The 23,199-nt window shown below is 35.7% G+C and overlaps 1 protein-coding gene across 1 annotated transcript in view; it reads right to left on the reverse strand.

Moving 5' to 3' along the window:
- LOC140161955 (cholecystokinin receptor-like) overlaps positions 1-21,665 on the reverse strand; it is a 95,641-nt gene extending 73,976 nt beyond the window's left edge. The window contains exon 1 of the mRNA XM_072185248.1: positions 21,262-21,665. Coding sequence (XP_072041349.1) covers positions 21,262-21,622 — 361 coding nt within the window. The 5' untranslated portion in view covers positions 21,623-21,665. The remainder of the gene's footprint in view (positions 1-21,261) is intronic.
- Positions 21,666-23,199: the final 1,534 nt, after the last annotated feature.

Consider the following 23,199-nt stretch of genomic DNA (forward strand, 5'->3'; position numbering starts at 1 on the left):
AAAAGAATTTAATTTTATAAAGCAGTAATTAATAAATAACATAACAAAATATTGCACATATTTAAACTGGACCAGCCAAATTATAAGGAACAAATTGAATACATCAAGATAAAAATGCTGTCATAAAATCATTAAAACACACCAGCTGAATATGAACATAATGAGATGCACTAATTAAGTAGATGAGTGAGATAGGGTATTGAGCTGTTCCCATATCTTTTGTTTTGGTTCTGGGGACCTGATACTTATTGCACTGTCTAAGGGTCATATTGTGGGTCCTCATATTGTGTGGAAACCATTCTGAGTACCTATCAGATTCGACACATTTTTGAGCAAACTGTGTACAGAGATGTAGTCTTCTATCATTCAAGGTTTGGAGTTCCAACTGGTCAAGGGAATCTGTGTAGGATGAGTAATTAGCACCAAGGATAATGCGGCAAGCCCTCTTTTGGATGCGCTCTAATTGATGTGCCTGGTCGTTGGTAATACTACCATGCCAGACAGGGGCTGCATATTCACATGTTGGGCGAACATAACCAATATAAACAGAGACTAGGTCACCAGTTGGAACACCAAAGCGTTTGAGACGTGAGAGCATGTACAATCTTACACAATGGTACGCCCACACGACAAGCATCGCTTGCATTTATTGCTCACATTACTCTATGTGTCATTACAGAATATTCGTCAATGACTTGTTCTCATAATTTTAGAATTTATTCATATCCACGACACAACGATTTCGAAAATGTTTCATCATTGACTTTTTTTCAAGAATCAAAACAACCGAACATCTTGAGTAAAGTTCACCAAGTTATGCATATACACTCATACATATGAATATTTGTATTACAATATAAAGTATAGATTACTCGATCAAGATATAAGTCACATCTATGACCGAGATCATGTCATTTCTAAATATTCTGGCGTTTCCAATTATCTATCGCGGGTCTACTGATTTTTTTTCCATAGATCATGAAATATTCGATAGTAATTTAAAAAAATGATTATCCTCCTGATGTACATACATTGCTTCTACATTACGTAAGGTAAAACTTGCTTAATGTCACACTATTATTCCAAAACAGTTAGCCAACGGTATATCGTAAGCCAAATTTGGGCAATGCATTCTAAGAGCATTATGACACATCATTTATCACAATGTTCTCAATACTGATGTGGTAGCATGTATTGACTTAAAAGTGCCCAAGATTTAAAAGTTGCCTCGTATTAGTATCCATTGACGGAAATGCGTTTGGGTCTCATTGGATAATGTTTTTGTTTCATGCATTTGGTGGGGATCAAGACGTATTGGTAATCAATCAGGGACGCACCATTAGACTTGGGGGGGGGTGTAGGAAGTTTTGAAGAAAAAAAAAAACTTCCGCTGCTACATGAACAAAAATAAACTTTCCCCGCCAAACACCAAAATGAAACTTGCCCAACCTAGCTGAGTATAAATGCATGAAAATTAAAAACGTAAATCGCCGAAGAAAAAAAAAATCTTGCCCCGACCACCACTTGAAGCTTAATGGTGCGTCCCTAAACAATTGTCATTATTCACCTAATAATACATGAACAGTTCAATTTTTGTGCCCACATTTGTAATACAATTACTTATAATTGAAATTTTTCATTTTATGGAAATATGCCTTTACTCAATTCCTATCAGATCAATTTACTAACATGCAGAAATAAACTGTATCATTTAAACAAAATTAAACGACTTCTTAAAGGGACCAAGCAAACACGATGATATCTTAATATATAAAGAAATTATAGCTGTATGCTCTGGCCGTTTTGAGGTTCATCTCCGACCAAAAAGACAACAGTTTCCTGCTTGTTTCAACAATGTTATTCCCCCACAAAAATCTCAATATATGGTGATAGTAATACCGTTGAGGCTTCTGCTGTGTGTACTTTGTCTTAGAATAAATTAGTTCACTAGCCGATGACGTTATCCTCAAGTTTACATCTTTTCAAAGGTTTCAAGTCCCTACAGTTGAAACCCAAGCCAGCAAACTATATCAGAATATGTTTGCACTAGACTCTCCTGATTTGCAACGTGTATAGGCTAAATGGATACATCTAAAATTCACCCACGTTCATTAAAATTATATTGCAATATTTTATCTGAAAGCTGTCGATGACCTGTGAATCGTTTCTTCTCCAAAACATTTTCTTTTCCATGCGGTGAATAAAGCCGATGTATTCGATTGGTCTGCTCTGGTTTCATATCATATGAATAACTGACATTTCAACCTGGCAAAACTGAATTATATTGATTGTCGATGTATTCAGGTGGCCCGGTCTGGTTTCACATCGTATTAATAAAACACTCACAACTGAAACCTTAACCTCGCAAAACTGAATTCTATTGATTTCGGAACAAAATGAGATGGATAAAAATGTATAGAAGTAAGTCAACTGTTCCACCCATTCTTAAGATGAAAGCTTCGTGACTTCCTCAAAAGTATTACAAAAGGAAATGCCAAGTAACATGGTATTACGCACTTGACACTTTAATCTATATCAAACACAAAGCGTCATTTCAATTTAATGTGCGTAAATTGGATATGGCTTCCTCACCATGCTTACCTGAGAACGATTAAGAATTTTTTTCCTATTGTATATATAAAAATTGCTTAACCCTAGAACAACCGAGCCACATTTAATAATAATAACAGCACTTAATCAGTCAGCCGCCTGGACAACCAATTCTTTAGAAATGCTTAGTCGCGCTAAAAGTCGATCGATACATGTAAAAATCAGCACAATTCAGAGATACACCTTTTGCTATGAAATTTATTTTCTCGGTCAAATATAAAGCAACATTTTTTTTTTTTCAGTAATGTCAGTTAAAAACTTGGTGCTTAGATATACATTTATTTTTTAAATCCTGGTGTTAAAATTAAGCATCAAATTGTGTCTTTTAGTGTGATATTTTTGATTTTTATAGGCCTTGAATTCGCCTGCGAGCTTTTTACGGAATTCATGTTTTAGCGTCTCAAACTAATATAGTTTGCTAAAGAAAGATATTTCCCACCTCTGTAAAGCACATCGTGTGGGTCTATATGTTATAGTTTTGTCAGAATTGCCGTTTTTGTTTTACCCTTTTTCCAATCATGCTCCGAAAATGTCAAACTAAGTAAAAATAGGTAATGGTGAGTACTTTTATCTCGAGAGCAACCAGCAAAAATAGTCGATATTTCCTTTGTTGTTATCCAGGTCAATTTTTCATTGAAAGCAAATTGCCCGACCAGCGATTAAATCCCCAATTGGGTGTTCTGGTTAAACATGATCAGTAGGAACGCTATAGGTCTGGGAATTTCTTTGCTATATTGAAGTTCTGGCAACACTATAGCCATGCCGGTATTCCTATTAAACCCAGGGATATCGATCCACAATGCTAGTACTAGCCTTAGATTTCACGTGTTGATTTTGAAATTTTTTCGGCCGACAGTGAAAGATGGTGAAATCAAAACGGAAATTCTGACAAAACTATGATATATCGCTCACGGTGATGTGCGTTAGAAAGTTGGGACAAATCCTTCATTAGCGAACTATCTTACTTTGAAAAGCTACAAGGCTCGCGGGCAGAGTTTAAGCCTATCAAAATCGAAAATCTTACACTAAATGACTAAATTTCACGCCTAAGTTTAACACTAGGATTTGAAAAAAAAATACAGTATCAAGCACTACAGTTTTTTCTGACATTTACTGAAACAATGAAAAGGATTGCTTTTCATTTGGCCGAGAAAATAATTTTACAATGAAAAGGTGTAACGTAAAATTTAACTCATTTCAACACCATATTCGATCGTTTGTATTGCCTCATTAAATGACTGAGTGAGCCTTGCAGAACAAAAGAATCGGTTGTCCAGGCTGCTAACTGTAATATAGCGCTTTTCCAACCTGATCAAAGCACTTTACAAAGATACAAAATATATACAAAAACATATAATACCAGAAAAGAGGCTTAAAAACAGCAACAATCAGTACAAGTGAGTTTTTAGGTTACTTTTGAAACTATCTACAGTGGGGCAAACACGGATGTTTGCAACATGGACTACGAAAAGAGAAGTTGTACCCCCCCGCCTAATTTTCAATTAGAAATGTCACCAACTTATGTGTCTCTTTTATCTAGTGATACCAAATTAAGTACAAACATTCCCCACATAATATCGCTATGACGTCATTGCGTGAGGGCACCCGTGTAAATATTTGAAATTCTGGCCATGTTAAAGTATAGGTAACATTGATTTTGGCTACGAACATGCGATTTTCACAGAATTTTCTCCTATTATGCAACAACTAATTCAACCTAACTAACAAGTAAAAAATAATCACGGATATCACTAGTAGAAATCAATGGTGCCCCCCCCTCATGGTCATCTTTGATGTTCGATCCTACCCCCGGGTAAGGTTCTGTAGTAAGAATGTTATCACAGTCAGCCACCTGGACAACCGATTCTTTAGAAATGCTTAGTCGCGCTAAAAGTCGATCGATACATGTTAAAATCACCACAATTCAGAGATACACCTTTTTGCTATGAAATAAATTTTCTCGGTCAAATATAAAGCAATATATTTTTTTTCTTCAGTAATGTCAGTTAAAAACTTGGATATATATATTTTTTTAAATCCTGGTGTTAAAATTAAGCATCAAATTGTGTCTTTTAGTGTGATATTTTTGATTTTTATAGGCCTTGAATTCGCCTGCGAGCTTTTTACGGAATTCATGTTTTAGCGTCTCAAACTAATATAGTTTGCTAAAGAAAGATATTTCCCACCCTTGTAAGGCACATCGTGTGGGTATATATGTTAAAGTTTTGTCAGAATTTCCGTTTTTGTTTTACCCTTTTTCCCTTCATGCTCCGAAAATGTCTAACTCAGTACTTTTATCTCGAGAGCAACCAGCAGAAATAGTCGATATTTCCTTTGTTGTTTATCCAGGTCAATTTTCCATTGAAAGCAAATTGCCCGACCAGCGATTTGGTAGCCCAAATCCCCAATTGAGTGTTCTGGTTAAACATGATCAGTAGGAGCGCCATAGGCCTGGGAATTTCTTTGCTATATTGAAGTTCTAGCAACACTGTAGCCATGCCGGTATTCCTATTAAACCCAGGGATATCGATCCACAATGCTAGTATTAGCCTTAGATTTCACGCGTTGATTTTGAAAAATGGTCAGCCGGCAGTAAAAATGGTGAAATGAAAACGCAAATTCTGACCAAAACTATGATATATCGCTCACGTTAGAAAGTTGGGAAAAATCCTTCATTAGCGAACTATCTTACTTTGAAAAGCTAAAAGGTTGATCAAAAAAAAGGCTCGCGGGCAGAGTTTAAGCCTATCAAAATCGAAAATCTTACACTAAATGACTAAATTTCACGCCTAAGTTTAACACTAGAATTTGAAAAAAAAATACAGTATCAAGCGCTACAATTTTTCCTGACATTTACTGAAAAAATGAAAATGATTGCTTTTCATTTGACCGAGAAAATTCATTTTACATCGAAAAGGTGTAACTAAAAATTTAGCTCATTTCAACACCAAATTTGATCGTTTGTATTGCCTCATTAAATGACTGAGTGAGCCTTGCATAACAAAAGAATCGGTTGTCCAGGATGCTAACTGATCACTCAAATAAGCGCAAAGGATGGATCTACGATTAGCTCAGGTCGTTAGGCTGTAAACACGCGCGTAGTTCCAGGGTTAAATAATACAGGGATCCAGGGTGTGGAGAACGGTGAAACTGCGATGTAGGGCCATATCGTCACGTGAATAGGTGTTGCTGTCAATTTCGTTATTTTTGCTGTTGCTGTTGGGTCATCACGTATTTGATGCTACGCGACCCCACGATGCTATCACAAGATATATGATTACATTAATTTTGTTTCACCAAAGAATAAATATCTCAAATTTATCGGCACGTTCTAGGATATGGTTATAAAAGTTGAAGAATTCGATGACGCTGTTTTATTACAGTTACCCCGACAACATCAGGCGCCAATCAAACTAACCCATTAAATGTTGATTAATCACATTAAAAGGAGCAATTATCTTGTCATAGTTCATTCATGTAATGCCAACATGTGTGCATTCCTCGTCAACAATGCCTAAACATGGCTTTAACTACAGGGTGGGTCAAAAAAGTGCAATAGAGAAAAGAATCCATTTTTATTTAAGAACCGAGTTGAACCATTTAGGTTTTAAAACATTTTATAAATAACATATCCATTAGTGATTTGTGTGAAAAAATCAAGGAATTAGCATTTACCGTTTTGTTTTATGAGACATTTTATAGCGATACCAATTTTAATGTTTGTCCAAGAGACATCTAAAATTTGAATGTCAGCCCACTCTATGTAAGGTTGATTTGGAACAACTGCCATTTTTTTTAAACCTCATTGACATTGAAATAAATGTGAAATGGAGCACCTAAAGTGTTATTGCCCTTGGTCTTTTTAAGGAGAAGAAACATTACTTGTTGTTATTTTCATTTTCCCTTTACGTTAACGATGTTTATTTTCTATCAAAAACATATACATTTGTTGGCGGGTTTTTCAAATGTCGAAATGAAATGCGCGCAAATTGAAGTGGAGTGAATTACAAAATATCTAGTAAGTTGGATATATTGGGACTTTAAAAAAATGGAGTTGGAGTCGAGTGAGGTATGAAGGACTTAAAGTAATGTTAGAAAGTTTGTTTTAACAGAAAAAAATAAATCAGAATAACGCAAAAAGCAACCTTATTTAGGTTAAAGTCAGTTACAGAGCTGGTGCCTTTATCGTGCATTGTGTGCTCTTATTCAAAATACATGGTACCTCGAGGAGAAATAATGAAATTGGGTGTCGCAGAAAAAGGACTCATAAAATTAAACTGTAGTAGCGAGTCACTTCATTCTTTCTCGAAAGGTGACTATTGAGTGTGGCATTTATTACAATATTCAACAATGGGAAAGTTCAACTTGGTTCTTACATAAATATCGATTATTTGCTCTATTGCACTTTTATTGACTCACCCTGTATATTATTACAATCAGTCGCTGACAGACAAGCAATTTACTTTTGACCAACCCACACTTTTAAGAAATTCCTAATAAAACACCAGGATAAATTAAGTTTTCTCCTTTGTGGGGACCACTGAAAATGGGCCATTCCATTTAAAATCCACACCACCCCTGTGGAAGATTTAGGATAAAGTCTTCCAAAGAGGGAGTATGAGTTTTGATTAGAATAGACAATCGGGTAACTTTATTTAAAATACTTACTCCAGGTGTGGAAGATATAGGTAAAGCCAGAATACAGGGGAGTATGGGTTTCAAAATGATTAACCCTGAGTAGTTACATTTGAAAACCATACTCCCCATGTGGAAGATATTTCCAAAATCTTCCACAGGGGTAATGTGGATTTCAACTGGAATAGCCCAATGCCTTTGACAGAAGACAGACGGTGAACATTAGAGTATTTAGTATCAAATTACAAAAACTAGAGAACAAGGCACTAATACACTTTCTTGAAATGAGATGTGGTTTATACAATCTATCAGCTATTAAGACATACCCAATTTCAATTGATGATTAATTACAATATTAGAGCAGTAAAGTGTGTCGCAATTGGTTGTCGTGGTAATCGCGTGGCGACTGATGTGTTGGATAATCTCAAGATGGATTGACGTCATTATTATTAAATTGTTTGAGATTGATTAGATGAGACAGGTTAAATCTTTTAATGGTATTTTGATGTATTGTCTCATCATATGACCTATATTTCTTCATGAACATCTACACTTCTAAAGTAGTTCAAGAACTCACCAATTTTGATTATAGTTGTTTAGTATTGCATATTCGGATTCAGGCTGTGAGTGTTTTGGTTAAAACAGGAATTGGCGAATTAACGTTAAAAAATGAATAAATAAAAAAGAAGAAGAAGAAAGGGATCTAAAATGGAAATTTTAAAACCAAACCACGGGGAAACTCAGACAAACACTTCTTATTCATAATACCGTAAATATTCGCTTAATGACGCACATGGGCTTAATTGCCTAGGGGTAATTTTCACGTACAAATGCAGAATTGTCTCTTCTGAAAATTCCAAGAAGAATTAAGGGTCCGTGTCTTCATTTGCTGGTGAAAATTTTACAAGAGGGCAGTTTCTGCCTAAAATTCCGGTTATGCCAAGAGAACCATATGCGCCATTAGGCGAATCTTTACGGTACATATGTGATGTCATCACCATGATAACTTCTGATAGTAGGAAATTCATAACAATATTAAAGCTTTTCATTGATTTGCAGGCATTGTCAACAAAGTTGTTTGTTACCTTTTCATCGCAGATTGAGCTGAAACATGTACGTTCCTAATCGCAAATACTGCAAGCAGGTGTTTTGAAATAATTTGCACTCTATTAATCATTTGGGTTTTTCGGTTGTCCACCTTTATCTGCAAAGGGTTACTTCTAATCTGGCGTAATGGACTGGAAAGATGCGCGGTAAGTTTTCGGTTTACCTAAAGCCATATGAGACCTTTTTGTTCCCATGTTGTTCCCATATTGCAGAGGTAATGTTACCCTTTTAAAGCATCGTGCTTCGCCGTTTGGTGTATTGAAACTTAATTACAAAGGTATAATAGCACGTAAGTGGGATTTTGGTTTGAATGTGTGCAAGTGGTACGTGGGGTATTTATATTGTTATAATACATGCACCCGACCTATATTTTATCGATATTGGAAAGGAAGAAGACACTTTAGAGGATTTTCCGTTTTGATCTTTTAAAATCCTGTTCTTTTTGTGCTATCAAAGTGCATTTCATTGTTATAATTCATTTGCGCGGCTGCAATATGCTAGGGACGTTAGGTTGAACAACACATTCATTGATCTTACCGCCTTCAGATGGCAAGGATGACGGCGCAAAAGTAATTTGCTTGATTAATATTTATAATTTTAATATATTTAAATATTAAAAGCATGCTTAAGTGTGAATGATCCTCGTTGTCTTCATCGGGTTACGAAATGTAATGTCTCCCTTAGCTTACATAACATAACATACCATAACATATAATGTTGGAAGCAAACTGTATATAAGGGGTTATTGGTATACATTACTGGTCCAATTGTGATCAAATGCTTTGATTACACGCAAACGAGACTGGGCTACTTCGTGCCACCATTATTTATTTGACATTATGTTCATATGAAGTGACCCAAGCAGATTATTGGCGGGTCATTTTACTTGCGCAATATTCTATTTTTTTAAAGCTATGCTATACCACATGTATAAAAGCAAATCGCCATATGGATACAAATCGTCGGCAGAGTGCAACAATGTCGTAGTGCAATAGAATGTAATAGCTGCCTTTTGTAAAACACCTATTGTTTGCAGCACAATTCCCACATCATGTTCATTGTAAAGTGTTGATGTTCTGTATACTTTCCTGATGGCCACTAAGCTAACCCCAAGATATCACCTTTACATGTAGTTGGGTGTTTTTGCTGGTGCTATTGGTTAAAAGTAAGTACATTTATTCAAATGTTGCAAATGGCAGCCATTGCATTCTACTGCACTCTGCCGACGAAATGTATTGTTTCTTGCACAGAATTTTGGATTAGGCGAGTGGGACGGTATGAGTTTGCAGTTTTAGCCATTTATAATACTAACAAACTGCAGTGTAGTTGTTAATATTCATACATTGATATTGCAGGAAATGCGTCCAGGAAGTAATAATCACATTTGTATTTCTATAGCCTACAAGTTTTGAATTAAGGCCAATAATAATATCAAAATGGAAGTATTGGACGTTATTTCTTTTCCGCGAAAAAAAACCCCGTTCACATGAGGGGGAAATGACACCACTTGGAACTTTAACGCCATACGTTTCACCAGATAAAATGTGAACGTTTTGATTTATCAAAAAATACGACATTATTTGGCTTTAGCCCAGAATAATGTTGTAGAAACAGAAGTACTGTATTTTGCTCTATCAATCTTCATAAACGTTGTGAACCCTTTTAGAGACACTTGAGATTCCCTAGAGACACTCGATGTACCCGAGATTGAGAGGATCCAGTGCCATGTCAATTTGATTGGTCCATCACGTAGGCATACCCAATTGAAACTATGATTTGGCTACACATATTTATTGCCCTGAGATAGCTGTCAACAGTCAATATGCTCTACGCATGAGAAGTACACATGGCACTATTGCATACTTAACTCTATTGCTATACATGTTACATGTGCAATCACGAGTAATGCAATAGTAATAGTAATAGTAAATAGTAAATAGTGGTCCAGTGACCCTACAACACAGCGTCAACGCCAAGTAAATAATGGTTTTAGAACAGGCAGGGCTACAAAGAACCATCGCGAAATATGATACATTCAACAAGCTTAAATTAAAAATTAGCCCCTCGATAGAGGGCGGGGCTTGACGAATGACGGAAATTAAGGGGTAAAAGATAAAAACATTAGAAAACATTAAAAACATTAAAAACGTATAAGGCCTCCCAGCAGAGAGTAACCTTAATGTAAACTAGTAACCTTAAGGTAATTTGATACCACATAATATATATTCAACTTTTAATATTAATATATATAATTCAGGTCATGAATTAGTGATTTGCGCATGTTTTGTTTAACGATAAGCGATTAGGGACCTAACAAGCGCCCCATAGAGCCAATCCCCTGAAACTGACAGAAATTCGGATTTTATATGCGCATAACAAACAAATAAGTTCTTCAAGCAGATGAGGGGTATGTGTAGTGTGGGTTTCCGCCATGAAGATCCCAGCAAACACAAAACGTTTTCGACATCATTTGCAAAAGGTTATAAAAGGTTGTCAGAAAACGTTTAAATGTCGGGTTATATAAAGGGTACATTAATGGTATAAAACGTTTTCATAACATTAAATAACATTTGTTGGTAATTTACTGAACAGCAAACACAAATGTATTACAGAAAACATTTAAATGTCGGGTTATATAAAGGGTATAAAAACGTTTAATGACATTCCAAAAACATTTTTTGAAAACTTGGTACAAATCATTCTAAACAGAATGTTATTTTGGGGTTGAAAAAAACGTTTTGTACAAAACATTTTAAGAACATTTCTGTGTTTGCTGGGTGCAAATATATTAACATAATGTTATTTAACTGTTGATAAAATATTTGGCCAAAAATGTTTGCAAAAATAGTTTAAAATGACATTTCGAAAACATTTTAAAAATATTGTTGTAGTGTGTTTTCATACAAAACGTTTTAAAACGATTTCATGACCTTTATATAACCCGATATTTTAATGTTATTTAAACGTTTATACCCAAACCAAAACCCAAAGTATAACTTATCTAAAACGTTTTAAAAACGTTTTTGTGTTTGCTGGGGATATCGGGGCGATGACAATGTGCTCTATAGGACCAGGGGAAATTCTATAATAGGAAAATTGCCTAATACGAGTATTTAAATTTAAAAAAATTGTGACTGAGTTGGGCAATATTTAGCGTTTTGATTTTTTTTCCATAGCTGTTTTAGAATGACTGTTTAAATGACATCATGTTGTCTTGAGTGTGTCAAATGTTTAATAGCCGCAAGCATTTGAGCAACAAAAGCCTTCTACTCATCATGCTGAAGAGGAACGCGCCAGTTTATACCTTGTTACCGGTTCTCAAATAAGAAAAAGATATATTAAAGCGGAATGTGATATTACCATAAACCCCATGATACTTTTTTTTTTTTCTTTTCCAAAAGTACAATGTGAAGTACTTGTTTGTATATGAAACACTCACTGACCACATAATTTCCACTAAAGACAAACTCAAGGTAAATCCTCCTTTATTTGACATGTACACATCTGGCAGACTCAAAATACTGCATATTTAAATTCAGCAATGCTTTACTTGTTTGTGTAGACTGAAGATTTAGATGATATTATATGAAATGTCGCAATCCAAGTACGACTGGAGAGGGGAAAACATCCGTGAAATTGTATTTTACAAAATTTATTTTATATCTTCAGTTTCTAAGACAAAAAGTCATGACTTTTTGGGGAAAATTTTGAAACAAAAATTTCAAAAAAAAAGTTCCACGGTCGGGACTGCCAAGACGGACAAGCAAACAACTTTTTTGGCCTAAGAGACATTTCGGCAGCATTCACTTAAACATGCAGGGTGTGTTATAATATCAGCAAGAAAGCTGTCAAAGCTTGTCTGATCTTATGCCTGTACAGAATCGAGACTAAGCCTTGCAGATAATTCCCCGAATCGGTGTTTTTAGAACAAGTTTTTGATTATATCAGTATCACGCAATCGCTGTGCTTTAGCCCAAACACTGCACGTGTTTGTCAAACCTTTTAGGTAGCAAACAATGCAATAACATACACACTACACGTACGTACAGAACATTAAAAACGAGACATCTGATATTTACTACGCCATAGTATTCGTTCGAACTCAAGAGAACACAACATGATGCCCACTTGATCCTAAAGATCCCATGTATTTGTTACTTGACTATACGAGTTGAACTATAGAAATCCGTAAAGTGATTTAGTCTTATTCGCAAAAAAAACCGCACGATGAAAATATCGATATTGATGGCATCAGTAATATCTTCTGGAAAAAATGACGTGTGATATTGTTACCGGGAAACGAGTAATATGAACATTAAATCTCAACGCACTCGAAAATTCATTTTAGGCTGTTTGTATATAGTCAATGCACATCTCTCCGGTTTGCTGTAACGTCCCAGGTTCAAGTGCCAAGATTCACAACAATGTCTCATTCCCGCATACCCCACCCAAAATGAATGACTTTTTAAAACGATCTTGTACTGTCTAATGTCTTTACTGTGGCAAATGTTTGATGACCACAAGGAAACATTATATTTTTGACAATAAAACCTTACCCTAGAGTGGATCAAATCAACGTATAGTATATGTTACAGGCAGGTTAACAAACGCTCAAAAGGGAAAGATTGGATGATAACATGATATTACCATAAGGGACATTGGAGCAGCATTCACGTAAACATTCCATGTGTGTTAGTGTCAACAGTGAAGCTGTCAGAGCTTGTCTGATCCTATGTCTTTGCAATCGTCTTGCTTCCTACAGAATCACACGAATCGGCTTTTTATACCGCTGGTATGGCTTGGGGACTCTACAAAAACACTAATTCTGTGACAAGCCAGACGTTTGCCAGTGTAACGACATAGGATCAGACAAGCTCTGACAGCTTCATCATGGTAGAAAACTAGCGCGGATGGTTTAAAACTAGTCACGGTGAGCCAAAGTTAAGGAAAATAACTTCAAACCATGCTTAATGACAGGAATGTCATTTTCAACCTGATATGGCAGTGCCCAATGAGGGTGAATATTACAGGTTATTATAGTCTACCGTTACCTGTCCATCCGTTGCTGAAGTCACTCGTGCGACCAAAACCCGTATCATGTGGTAGGTATCAGAAATAAAGCAAAATAATTGCAAGTAAAGAGTTCCTTAAATACCATTTATGTCCGAGACATTGTTCTCTATAGCCTGGTGGAATTGGATTGGGTATAGAACAGAAGTAGGATCTTTTTGTATGGTCAAATAACAAAAAAACATCGTCTAGCGGTTGTCACGAATGTTCCTTTTGTAATATTGGCTCCAAGTAGATTTATTTTGTTATCAAAAGTACGCTGCTTTTTTTCTTAAAATGAGTATTGTTTAAAAGGCTTATAGCAGCACGATGAAAAGAATACTTTCGGGGGAAACAGCTTTTTTAATATACTTGGGCTGGTTGAAAAATATCTTCCACTGTCATCTTTGATGGCTTATCCTACCCCCGGGTAAGGTGCTGGGGTGAAAGTTTATCACTAAAATGAGCACAAATGATGGATCTACGATTAGCTTAGGTCGTTTGGGAGTAAACGCGTTCGGTTTTTTTAGGACGGATAACAAGTCTTAGAGAGGGAGTTGTTTCAAACCCCCTCGTAGTTTTAGAGTTAATTATTGTTGTGTTTATCAGAGGGGCATGTACGTGAAATTTACCATAATGCAAAGGTGCATGTGCACTATTTGGCAGATCTTTATGGTATATCAATATATCTGCTGAAAACGGTCAAAACAACTTTTGGATTCTACGGACCTACATACGTGGCAACGATATAATCCTAATAATATAATCCTGATACCATATTGGCGCAATTTGCAGAAGAGATTGTAAATTTGCAGATATAGTGATTTTTGGTCATTTTTTTGTTTTAAATTGGCACATATGTTTTTAATGATATTCTCTTTCATTTTTCTAAGTCTCATCTGTCAAAATTAGCTAATTAATTAGTAATTAATTAATTAGATGTGGCGTATAGTTAGAAAGTGAAATGTTATTGTTTCCATAGTGGCGTATCGACTATACGCCTCTTTTTATACATATTTTATAATAAAGAAATATCGGCAAAAATGAAAAAACATTGTATGTCATAGTGGCGTACACCTCGCTACATGTCATGGTGACGTATTGGACCTATACGCCACTATGGAATGAAGCCGATGAAAAGTAACGCCATAGGGATTACACGGCGATCGAGGTGGAGTTAGGTTAACGTTAGGTTAGGGTATTGCGGTTTGTGTGTTTTCCATAGTGACGTATAGTTTTGCACTTATTGTTTTCAGTTTGCCGGCAATATTATGTATTTATTTCTTTTGAAAAAAATTATAAAAATTAAATCTATTTAGTTTACTACAGATATGTCACATCATTTACAAAATATGATGAATGTCTAATTTACACAACTCGATTTTAAATTGGCATTTTTTCAAACCCGATTGTCTTTCGAAAAGTTGTTTATTCGCGGTGCCCCACTATACGCCACTATGGAATACAGCCGACGAATTGTCATTATTCACTCGCCGCTTATTTAGGTCGACAATAATTGAGCCTGCAAATATTCAGTAGCCAGCAAAAATAATAATATATATAATCGGAATGTGTCATTTCTATAATGAAAATCTCAACCCTCGAGTTGATCTATCTAATCTAATCGCATGGAAAGAAACGAAGGGGAACTTGAAGCTACATATTTTGCACATAATATTCTCTCCCAAAGTCAACATGTCTGCTTGTATTACTTACTCGAAGCAAGCCTTCACAAGCAAGTAACATTATTAACCACCTGACGGCGCAAAACGTACGGAAACTACATTGAAACTCTCAATTTGCAATCAGAAAGGTGCTTGTAATTGCCTTCTCTGTAGCGAGCTATCAACAAGCGATGTGGCAACAAGTTGCACCACAATTCTCCATCATTAGCTGGGTGACAATAATGTACTAATGTGTCAACTCGTTAACTGTACAATTTGTGGCTTCATCTAAAGGAATTAGCAAAATCGAATACAATAAACAGACTCGTAGAAATTCATTGCTTACAGGCTTGTCAAAACGGAAATGACTCGACGTAAGTCTTACGACTCCAAAATTACTAGAAATGACTTGATTTACGGCTTGTTAATACTAAACATCACATTAAAATGCTGCTGTATAATTATTGAACATCAAAGGAACCAGTTCACATTCTCCTTACCCTCATTTTTTCTCCAAGAAGTTCGATCAACTAAATCAAAGGTGAATCGGCTTTTGAAAAGAACTAATCGATACTAAATCAATACGAATATAATTTTAAAGGATCAGCATCACATTCTCATTAAAACATTGCAATAAAGGTTTGGAATAAACGAGTGAATGTTCTTAATGATATACAGTGGCTGTAAACAGAGTGTTGGAAATAAATTTAATACGGAATAACATTTTGCAACTTTGCGACGTTGCGTCTGGAAAACCATGCAGCAACGTTGCTACGTTGTGTCTGGCAACAGACCCGCTGGACTGGTCATGACATCTAGCGTCTGTTACGTGACCAGTTCAGCGGATCCGTTGCCTGGTGAAGTCTGCTAACAAAGTTGCAAAAAGTAAGTTCAAGTATTATATAAACTCCTCAACGAAAGTTTGGAAAGTTTTGTGTTGCATATCACTGGATAGCTACAATACTCCCCTTTACAATGACACCCCATTTGAAACAATAACATTTTTCACGGCTGAGTACATGCCTTGTGATTGTAGTGGGGTCTCAAAATGAATTTGCCAAATTGACCATTATTCTGTGCAGCAAGCTGCAATCCCATAACTTCACAATCTGGGACCTAATGCAATCCTCCAAGATGACACCGCTCGCCCACATAGCCACGGTAGTCAACGACTACCTACAGAATATGGGAGTAGAGTCAAAATGGCCTGCCATCAGGCCAGACCTGGGGGCCAGGCCTCAACCCGATTGAACACTTGTGGGACCAGCTTGATCGCGCTGTGCGTGCCAAAGAAGCCCATAGACAACCACATTGAATGACCTGCGGCGAATCCTTGTGGAAGAATGGAATTCCATCCCACAGTAACGTGTAACCAGGTCGGTGAGCAGCATGAGGAGAAGGTGCCTGACTATTGTGACTGCCTGTGGTTTTTCCACCCGCTATTGAGGTTAGTGGCTAGCTTTGTTTGAGCACAGAATAATGGTCAATTTGGCAAATTCATTTTGAGACCCCACTACATTCACAAGGCGTGTACTCAGCCGTGAAAAATGTTGTTGTTTCAAATGGGGTGTCATTGTAAAGGGGATAGCTATCCAGTGATATGCAACACGATATGAATATGTCACAAATAATTGGAGATACAGATGCTTGAAAAAACTTTTCAAACTTTCGTTGAGGAGTTTATATTTCCATAACTCAAGGAATGGAGTAATAAGGTCATAAAAAGACACGGAAATATATGTCCATCCTTTCTCCTCAGGAACATTTCTAAATAACAAAGAAACAAGGTACTTACAAAATGCCCCTGAGGAGAAAGGATGGACAACTATTCTTGCAGAAACACTATGGAAAGGCGACGTAACAATATGTTAGCTGCCGTTAGATATTGTAGGGGTGTTAGTAATGCGCTTGAAGTATCCCCCTTGCTGCAAAGGCAGACGTCTACTTAATAACATCATATGCAAACATCTCAAGGCACAATATTACAGCTGATGGTATCTCCAAAAGGATCGAGCAAAAAGGTATAGTTAGTCCGACCAATCAATATATTCAATTCAGCGAACTTTCATTATGTTCATATTATTAAACCTATCTATAGCTGATATTTGTATGCAGGGTGGTGTTTATTGCAAATGCATTTCCTTCCAGACTGACATAAATACGCTAAATGTGATTATGTGGAGAATGTGTTGTCCTATGGTCAGATGAAAAATCGATCATTAATGTCTAGCGGTTGTCATGTATGTTTTTCTTGGCAATCCCATTACAATATTACTTCAGATATAGAAGATTGAATTGGCGCCATGATGTATTTTTAAACTTTTCAAATAACACGTATTATAAAATTTAACATAACAATTTTCGATAATGGAAAACAATTATTTTGATTGATCTTTTCGGTATTTACATTGTATTTAAATGTTTACAGTGTATAATTATATTTTCCCTTGTCAATCTTTGGTACTAATGGACAGCTGTGGGTCTTTTCAATCCACTCATACCAATGTAAGTACCAATATTTTCACAATTCGTCACCGCGACATCATAATGTAACCACCCCTCTCAAATTTAAAAGGGCATTTCGTGATCCACAGCCTCATCCCTCCCCCACTTTTCTCAAAAAAAAGTGTTTTATACCACTGGAAACCTCTGGCTACATAATGTTTATGTACCAAAAATTTCTTGAAGATTAACTCGTTTAGCAAAAATATCGTCAAATTTAAATTTCGTTCTGGTATACCAAAGCAAAATTACAACAGTGGCCTATGGAGCAGTGTAATACAAATATTCATGCATAACTCGCAGACGCAAAATCGGAATCCACTAAAAATTCGGGCATAAGATGGATATCTACTGAAACAATGTCTTAAAAAGAGAATGCTATGATCACGAAACCCTCCTTTAAGTAATCAAAAATATACAAACAACTCTAAACGTGCTTTTCGGAAGATGTTATACTTTAATGGGGATAACGTTTGAAACCACTTTGCTTGGGTACTTCGTAAAGATTCGCGTTTATCTTCTTCACTCTAAATAGAAACATATGTTTGCGGTATATATTAGTTTGTTCACGAAATCGACAGGTGCTTGAACCTTGCTTGGTACCTCAATATTATCATCTCCGCCAACAGATAAAAATCACGTAAGCCATATGTCTTATTCGACCTCCAACAACATGAATACTATACATATTTCAGAATGTTTAGATTAGCTTAGGTTTAATGAACTTTTTTTCAGTGTTTCCTTACTAAAATATTACTGTTACAGCCAATGTGTTTGTCTTTCCGCTAGCAATAATTGATGGTTGGTTGTCGTAAAGGAAATTGATTTTGGATGTACTTTGATGAACCCTTAATACTGCGCTGAGATGAAAACAGGTAATGAAACAAACAACAAGTTAAACAAATCAACATCCTCCATACGAATAGCTACTGGTTCAGTTCATTTACTTTAGTCAAGGTTATAAATACAGAACGACCTGTTAAACGCAAACTCAAAACGCTATTCAGGCAGCACAATTTAATGAACTCATTATGTTTCAACTAAAATATTTACAGCTTGCTTCAATGCCGCCTTGATCTAAATCCAGCCGACAGTTCGTCATCTTTAATAAGTGAAATTTCCCTTTTAAGAGTGATTTCTGCTGAAAAAACAGGTATTTACAATAATGTCAAAGGACTCCTAATTTTACAGAGGCTTACTTACAATCAAGCCACCCATTGAGAAATGTCATTTCCCAGGAATAATGTCAAAGAGCAACATGTCACCTTTAGCATAGGGATTAGGGTATGATTTCTCATGGGCCACCAATACGCCCTACATAGGACTACGGCTGGTCAGTAAGACTCTAACTTCAACATACATTTTATGTATTTTCAAGTGATGGCTTTAAGCGATTGGGGTATCAAATTTATACAAACCATAGCAGGACAATACTAAAAAAATACCATTTCTAAACTAATGGTTCGATCATTTGTTTGATATACTGTTCTGACCAAAATTAGCCTCTCTGCAGTCAACGCATGCTATTTAATCGAAAAGTTTAAACGTAGCCATGATAGAGCTGAGCAACAACGTCATCTTTCAGATCAGACAATCGTAGTAGATTTCAACGTATTTTGGTCATAATGTAACAAGCCTTTACACCTGCTTTTTATGTTTAAAGAGAACATCTTTCCTCAATTTGTCCCAGAAATGTCACTACACTGCATCGGCTTATCAATGGCTTGCAAAATCTGATTTGAAAGGAAATAAAAAGTGGTGAGATAAACTAGTTAATGGGTATGTACAACGTCATATGTCGAGTAAACTGTTTTATGTACTGATTTTTGTTTTCAATTCAAACTAATTTCATCTAATAATAAAGAGTTTAAAATGTATATCTTTGGTCCATTTGGTAATAGTTTTAAAAGCACACACATGTCCCTAAAACAATTAATGTTCTTTAGATGAAAGCATATAAGACTATTTTAAGACTCTTATATGCTCTTAAAAGAGAAAATACAAAAACACCTCAAAGTGTTTCTTCAAATCCGCCTCAATCTTTATAAATTGAAATTACCAGCACCGACGCGACTTCCGTCTCATTTAGGCGAGTTAACTTAAGAATAACCCAATGACATTATTGACGTTTAATCTCGGCCGTATCTGATATAGAGTGTAAAGACATCCGACATACTCTAGTAGTGTCTACTCAATTTATTAAAGCTTCAACTAAACCTTACAACACCATTGTGTCAAAGCCAAAATGTGTGTATGTTTGTATGTGATAATTGACTTTCAAGGAAAGATCATTTTAAAATATATATTGTTTTGTGAATAAGGAAATGTTGTTGTATCAACATTAAGTTTACAAAGATTTACTTTTATGTCACAAATAATAAAATATGCATAAATTAATATCATTAGCAGCTGATTTCTATCAATCTGTAAAGTGGATTAACGTAGATCTTTATTTAACAAATCAAAATATAGCAGACACTTTAAAATAAATAAATATAATGTAACATGCATACAGGGCGTAACAATATGTTACATTTTTTTTTTACTTTTTCCGACTAAAAATGTTTGCTTCATTGTTATTTGTTCATAGCGGGATATTGGCAAGGTCCGGATTTTTTTATACCGTATGATTTAGAGCTTTTGTGTAACAGTGACAATCAATTTACAGGAGCTCGATTCAACTGATCCATTTCTATACATGAAGTCATATGACAAGAGTGAACCAAAATGATTTCACATTATTTATTCAACTCATCATATCTTAGAATGTAGACACTTTTAGGAATGGGATTAATATCAGTGGTTGAGTAATTATTCCGCCTTCTAAAGAAGACCTGTATATTTGTAATACTGTTCTTTGAATGGTAGCGCGTTAAGGTTTAGATGCACGCTGTTTTCTTAAAAGAATTAATAGCTTGAACTAATCATTATTAAAATCAATTAACCACTCATCGCAGCTCTTGACCTTAAGACAAGTCCTTGAAACCATCCTGGCTGCAACACGTTAATTGTCACTTAGCACCAGGCACTGCGTGGTACAACTACACATAGTGCATGCCTGATGGCGGAGACCACTCGTATCAGGAACATTTATTATTCCTGACTCCTTTGGGGACTTATCCTTCATATTCATTAGGAATGAAACCTCTTTATCTTAGGGGTTTTAAGTTGTTTACCAAATTTTAATTCTATTTTTGTTTCTATTCCTAGTCAATACGAAATAAAGGCCAGTCGCCTTTCAGACCGGGAGGGTGGGGCTATGGTGTGAAATTGGTGACAGAGTGTCCCCTACCCCCCGAAGGCAAATGCAACTGAACTTTAGAAGTGACGGTATGTGCCTGTCAATAGCCCCCCCCCCCCTCTCTTTTTAGGTGCGGCTACCCAATGACCCCCCTTTTTTAGTCGCGCCTACCCAATGACCCCCTTTTTCTAGAATTGCATCATCAAAATGCCACAAAATAATGCGGAAACGTTCAAATTCTCTTATTTAGCAAATTGGTATTGGAAATTTGGAAAATTTGGAACAGTCAAGAAATAGAATTTTACTCATTTTTTTCCAAATTTTCTGAAACCTGTTACGCCAGAATAACGCGCTTATACGGGGATAACTAGACATTTAGCTAGTCATCATTCATTTAGCTAGTAGCCTATTTGAAGACAAATTGTCGAAACATAAAGACAAACATGTACTTACACATTGCTGGTCCAAGCACCCATTCCATCGGCTTAAATGTTTCCAGTAACCCCGATGGTATACAAAATATGAGCACCATTAAATCCGCTATACATAAATTCACTAGAAAGTAATTAGTTGAGCTCCTCATATCGGCATTCTTCCATATCACAAAGGCAACTAAAGCATTGCCGCTTACACCAAAGAAAAATAGTAATCCATACGTTATACTAGCGAACACTAAAATAGACGTTGCTAAGTTGTCGGTACCATTTGCACATATATCAGAGCCAAAGTCGTATAAAGTAGAAAAGTTTTCGTTAGCAGAGATATTAACAGCGTATGTTTCAATTGTTTCACGATATCCGTATGCAGGCTCCATTGTATTGAAAAGATTGATGACGATTCTAAGATATACTCAGTTATTGAATGTCGAAATTTGTTAAGAATTCATTGATGATATTATCGATTCCAAAATATAGTGCTGGTGTTGCAATTTTGCGAAGTTATGATTCTTCTATTTCTCGTTTAAAAATCACGCGGTTAAAATCTACGCAGAAATATAGGTTTAAGTATTCCTTGCACTTATGAAGTGCTTACACACAATATCAAAAGGAAAAATCAGAAGAAGCAATTGTTGCTGATAAAATCCAATAATTCAATACACAAAAGGCAATTATATGCTACTGACAAGGGAAATAGAGATGAAATCACTACTGAAATTTTCAAAGTATCAATGTCGATTCTACGCTACTTATTTCCATCAACTGTTTCCGAGAATAATTTTAGAACACAGGGATCATATAATCCATATCTGTATACTAATAATTTCAAATCTAACCAAATATCTCCCGAGATATATCAGCAAACGTTGAAGACTATAATGTAAAGTTGTTCGTTGAGTCGAGAGACAAACAGAAAAGAAGAACTGTTGCTGCAGCAGCGCATGAATGCCATTTGGTATTAAATCCCGCAGATGCTAAGCTGACAATGCAAGACTTCGTCGTTGCTTACACAAATAGCTTATCAGTTCATCCCAGTCGGCAGTATCACACTTTTCTGCGTCGATGGGTTCCGATGAAAGAAACCTTAATTGTTGCGATTGTTGCCTGCTGCATAGATTTTAGCACCAAATTGAAACAAATATGTTGAAATCGTCAAGTTTTACATTGTAAGAATAAAAAAAAACTGATCTTCAAATAATTTCAAATGAGTTCAATGGAGCGTTTTTGGTCATTTTCAATGTTAAAATGTTACCTTATTGCCATTGTTTGATTTTAATAGCCACGTGTACACACTCGTAAAATTATACTGGACATGTGCAGTCCAAAAAGTTGAATCGTATTCCCGCGCAATTGGCCAATAAGTCAATAAGCGATGTTATCTGCAACAATGGAGGATTAGTAGCTGATAATCAGATATATTTCTTTCCACTTTGATGCTATTTCTAAATGCAGCAGCTCATAGTAAATGACATAACATCTTCCTGTAATGTACATACAGTATATGTTTATTTGTTTTGTATTTATTGAATATCGACAGCAGATAACACAGTTCCAGACTTTACTGCAATTACAAGCCTTAGTACAGTACCATATACTCTAATCTCAATGCTATTTTAAGAAGATGGTTTTTAAAGAGGGCGCTAATGCACGAATAGTTCAACAATATGCAAGTAGTGGTACATACGCATCGATCCAAAATATGCTGCTGAAACAACATACCGATTATGAGTTGTAACAAATACTTACAATGTTGTATGTAACCGTGATGTAAAGAATATTAATAGAGGTCGCTATAACTACCAAAAAACCAAAGTAATCATTGCCAGTCGTGTAAATGTTGCCACCAATGTTCAACTATTTGTTTTCAATATGGTCTTCATGATTGTCTATTATTGGATTGACTATTGTATAAGCACCAGAGTTGATATTGTTTACATTTAGATTATCATCTCAG

Source organism: Amphiura filiformis, chromosome 10, assembly GCF_039555335.1.
Source record: "Amphiura filiformis chromosome 10, Afil_fr2py, whole genome shotgun sequence".
NCBI lineage: Eukaryota > Metazoa > Echinodermata > Ophiuroidea > Amphilepidida > Amphiuridae > Amphiura > Amphiura filiformis.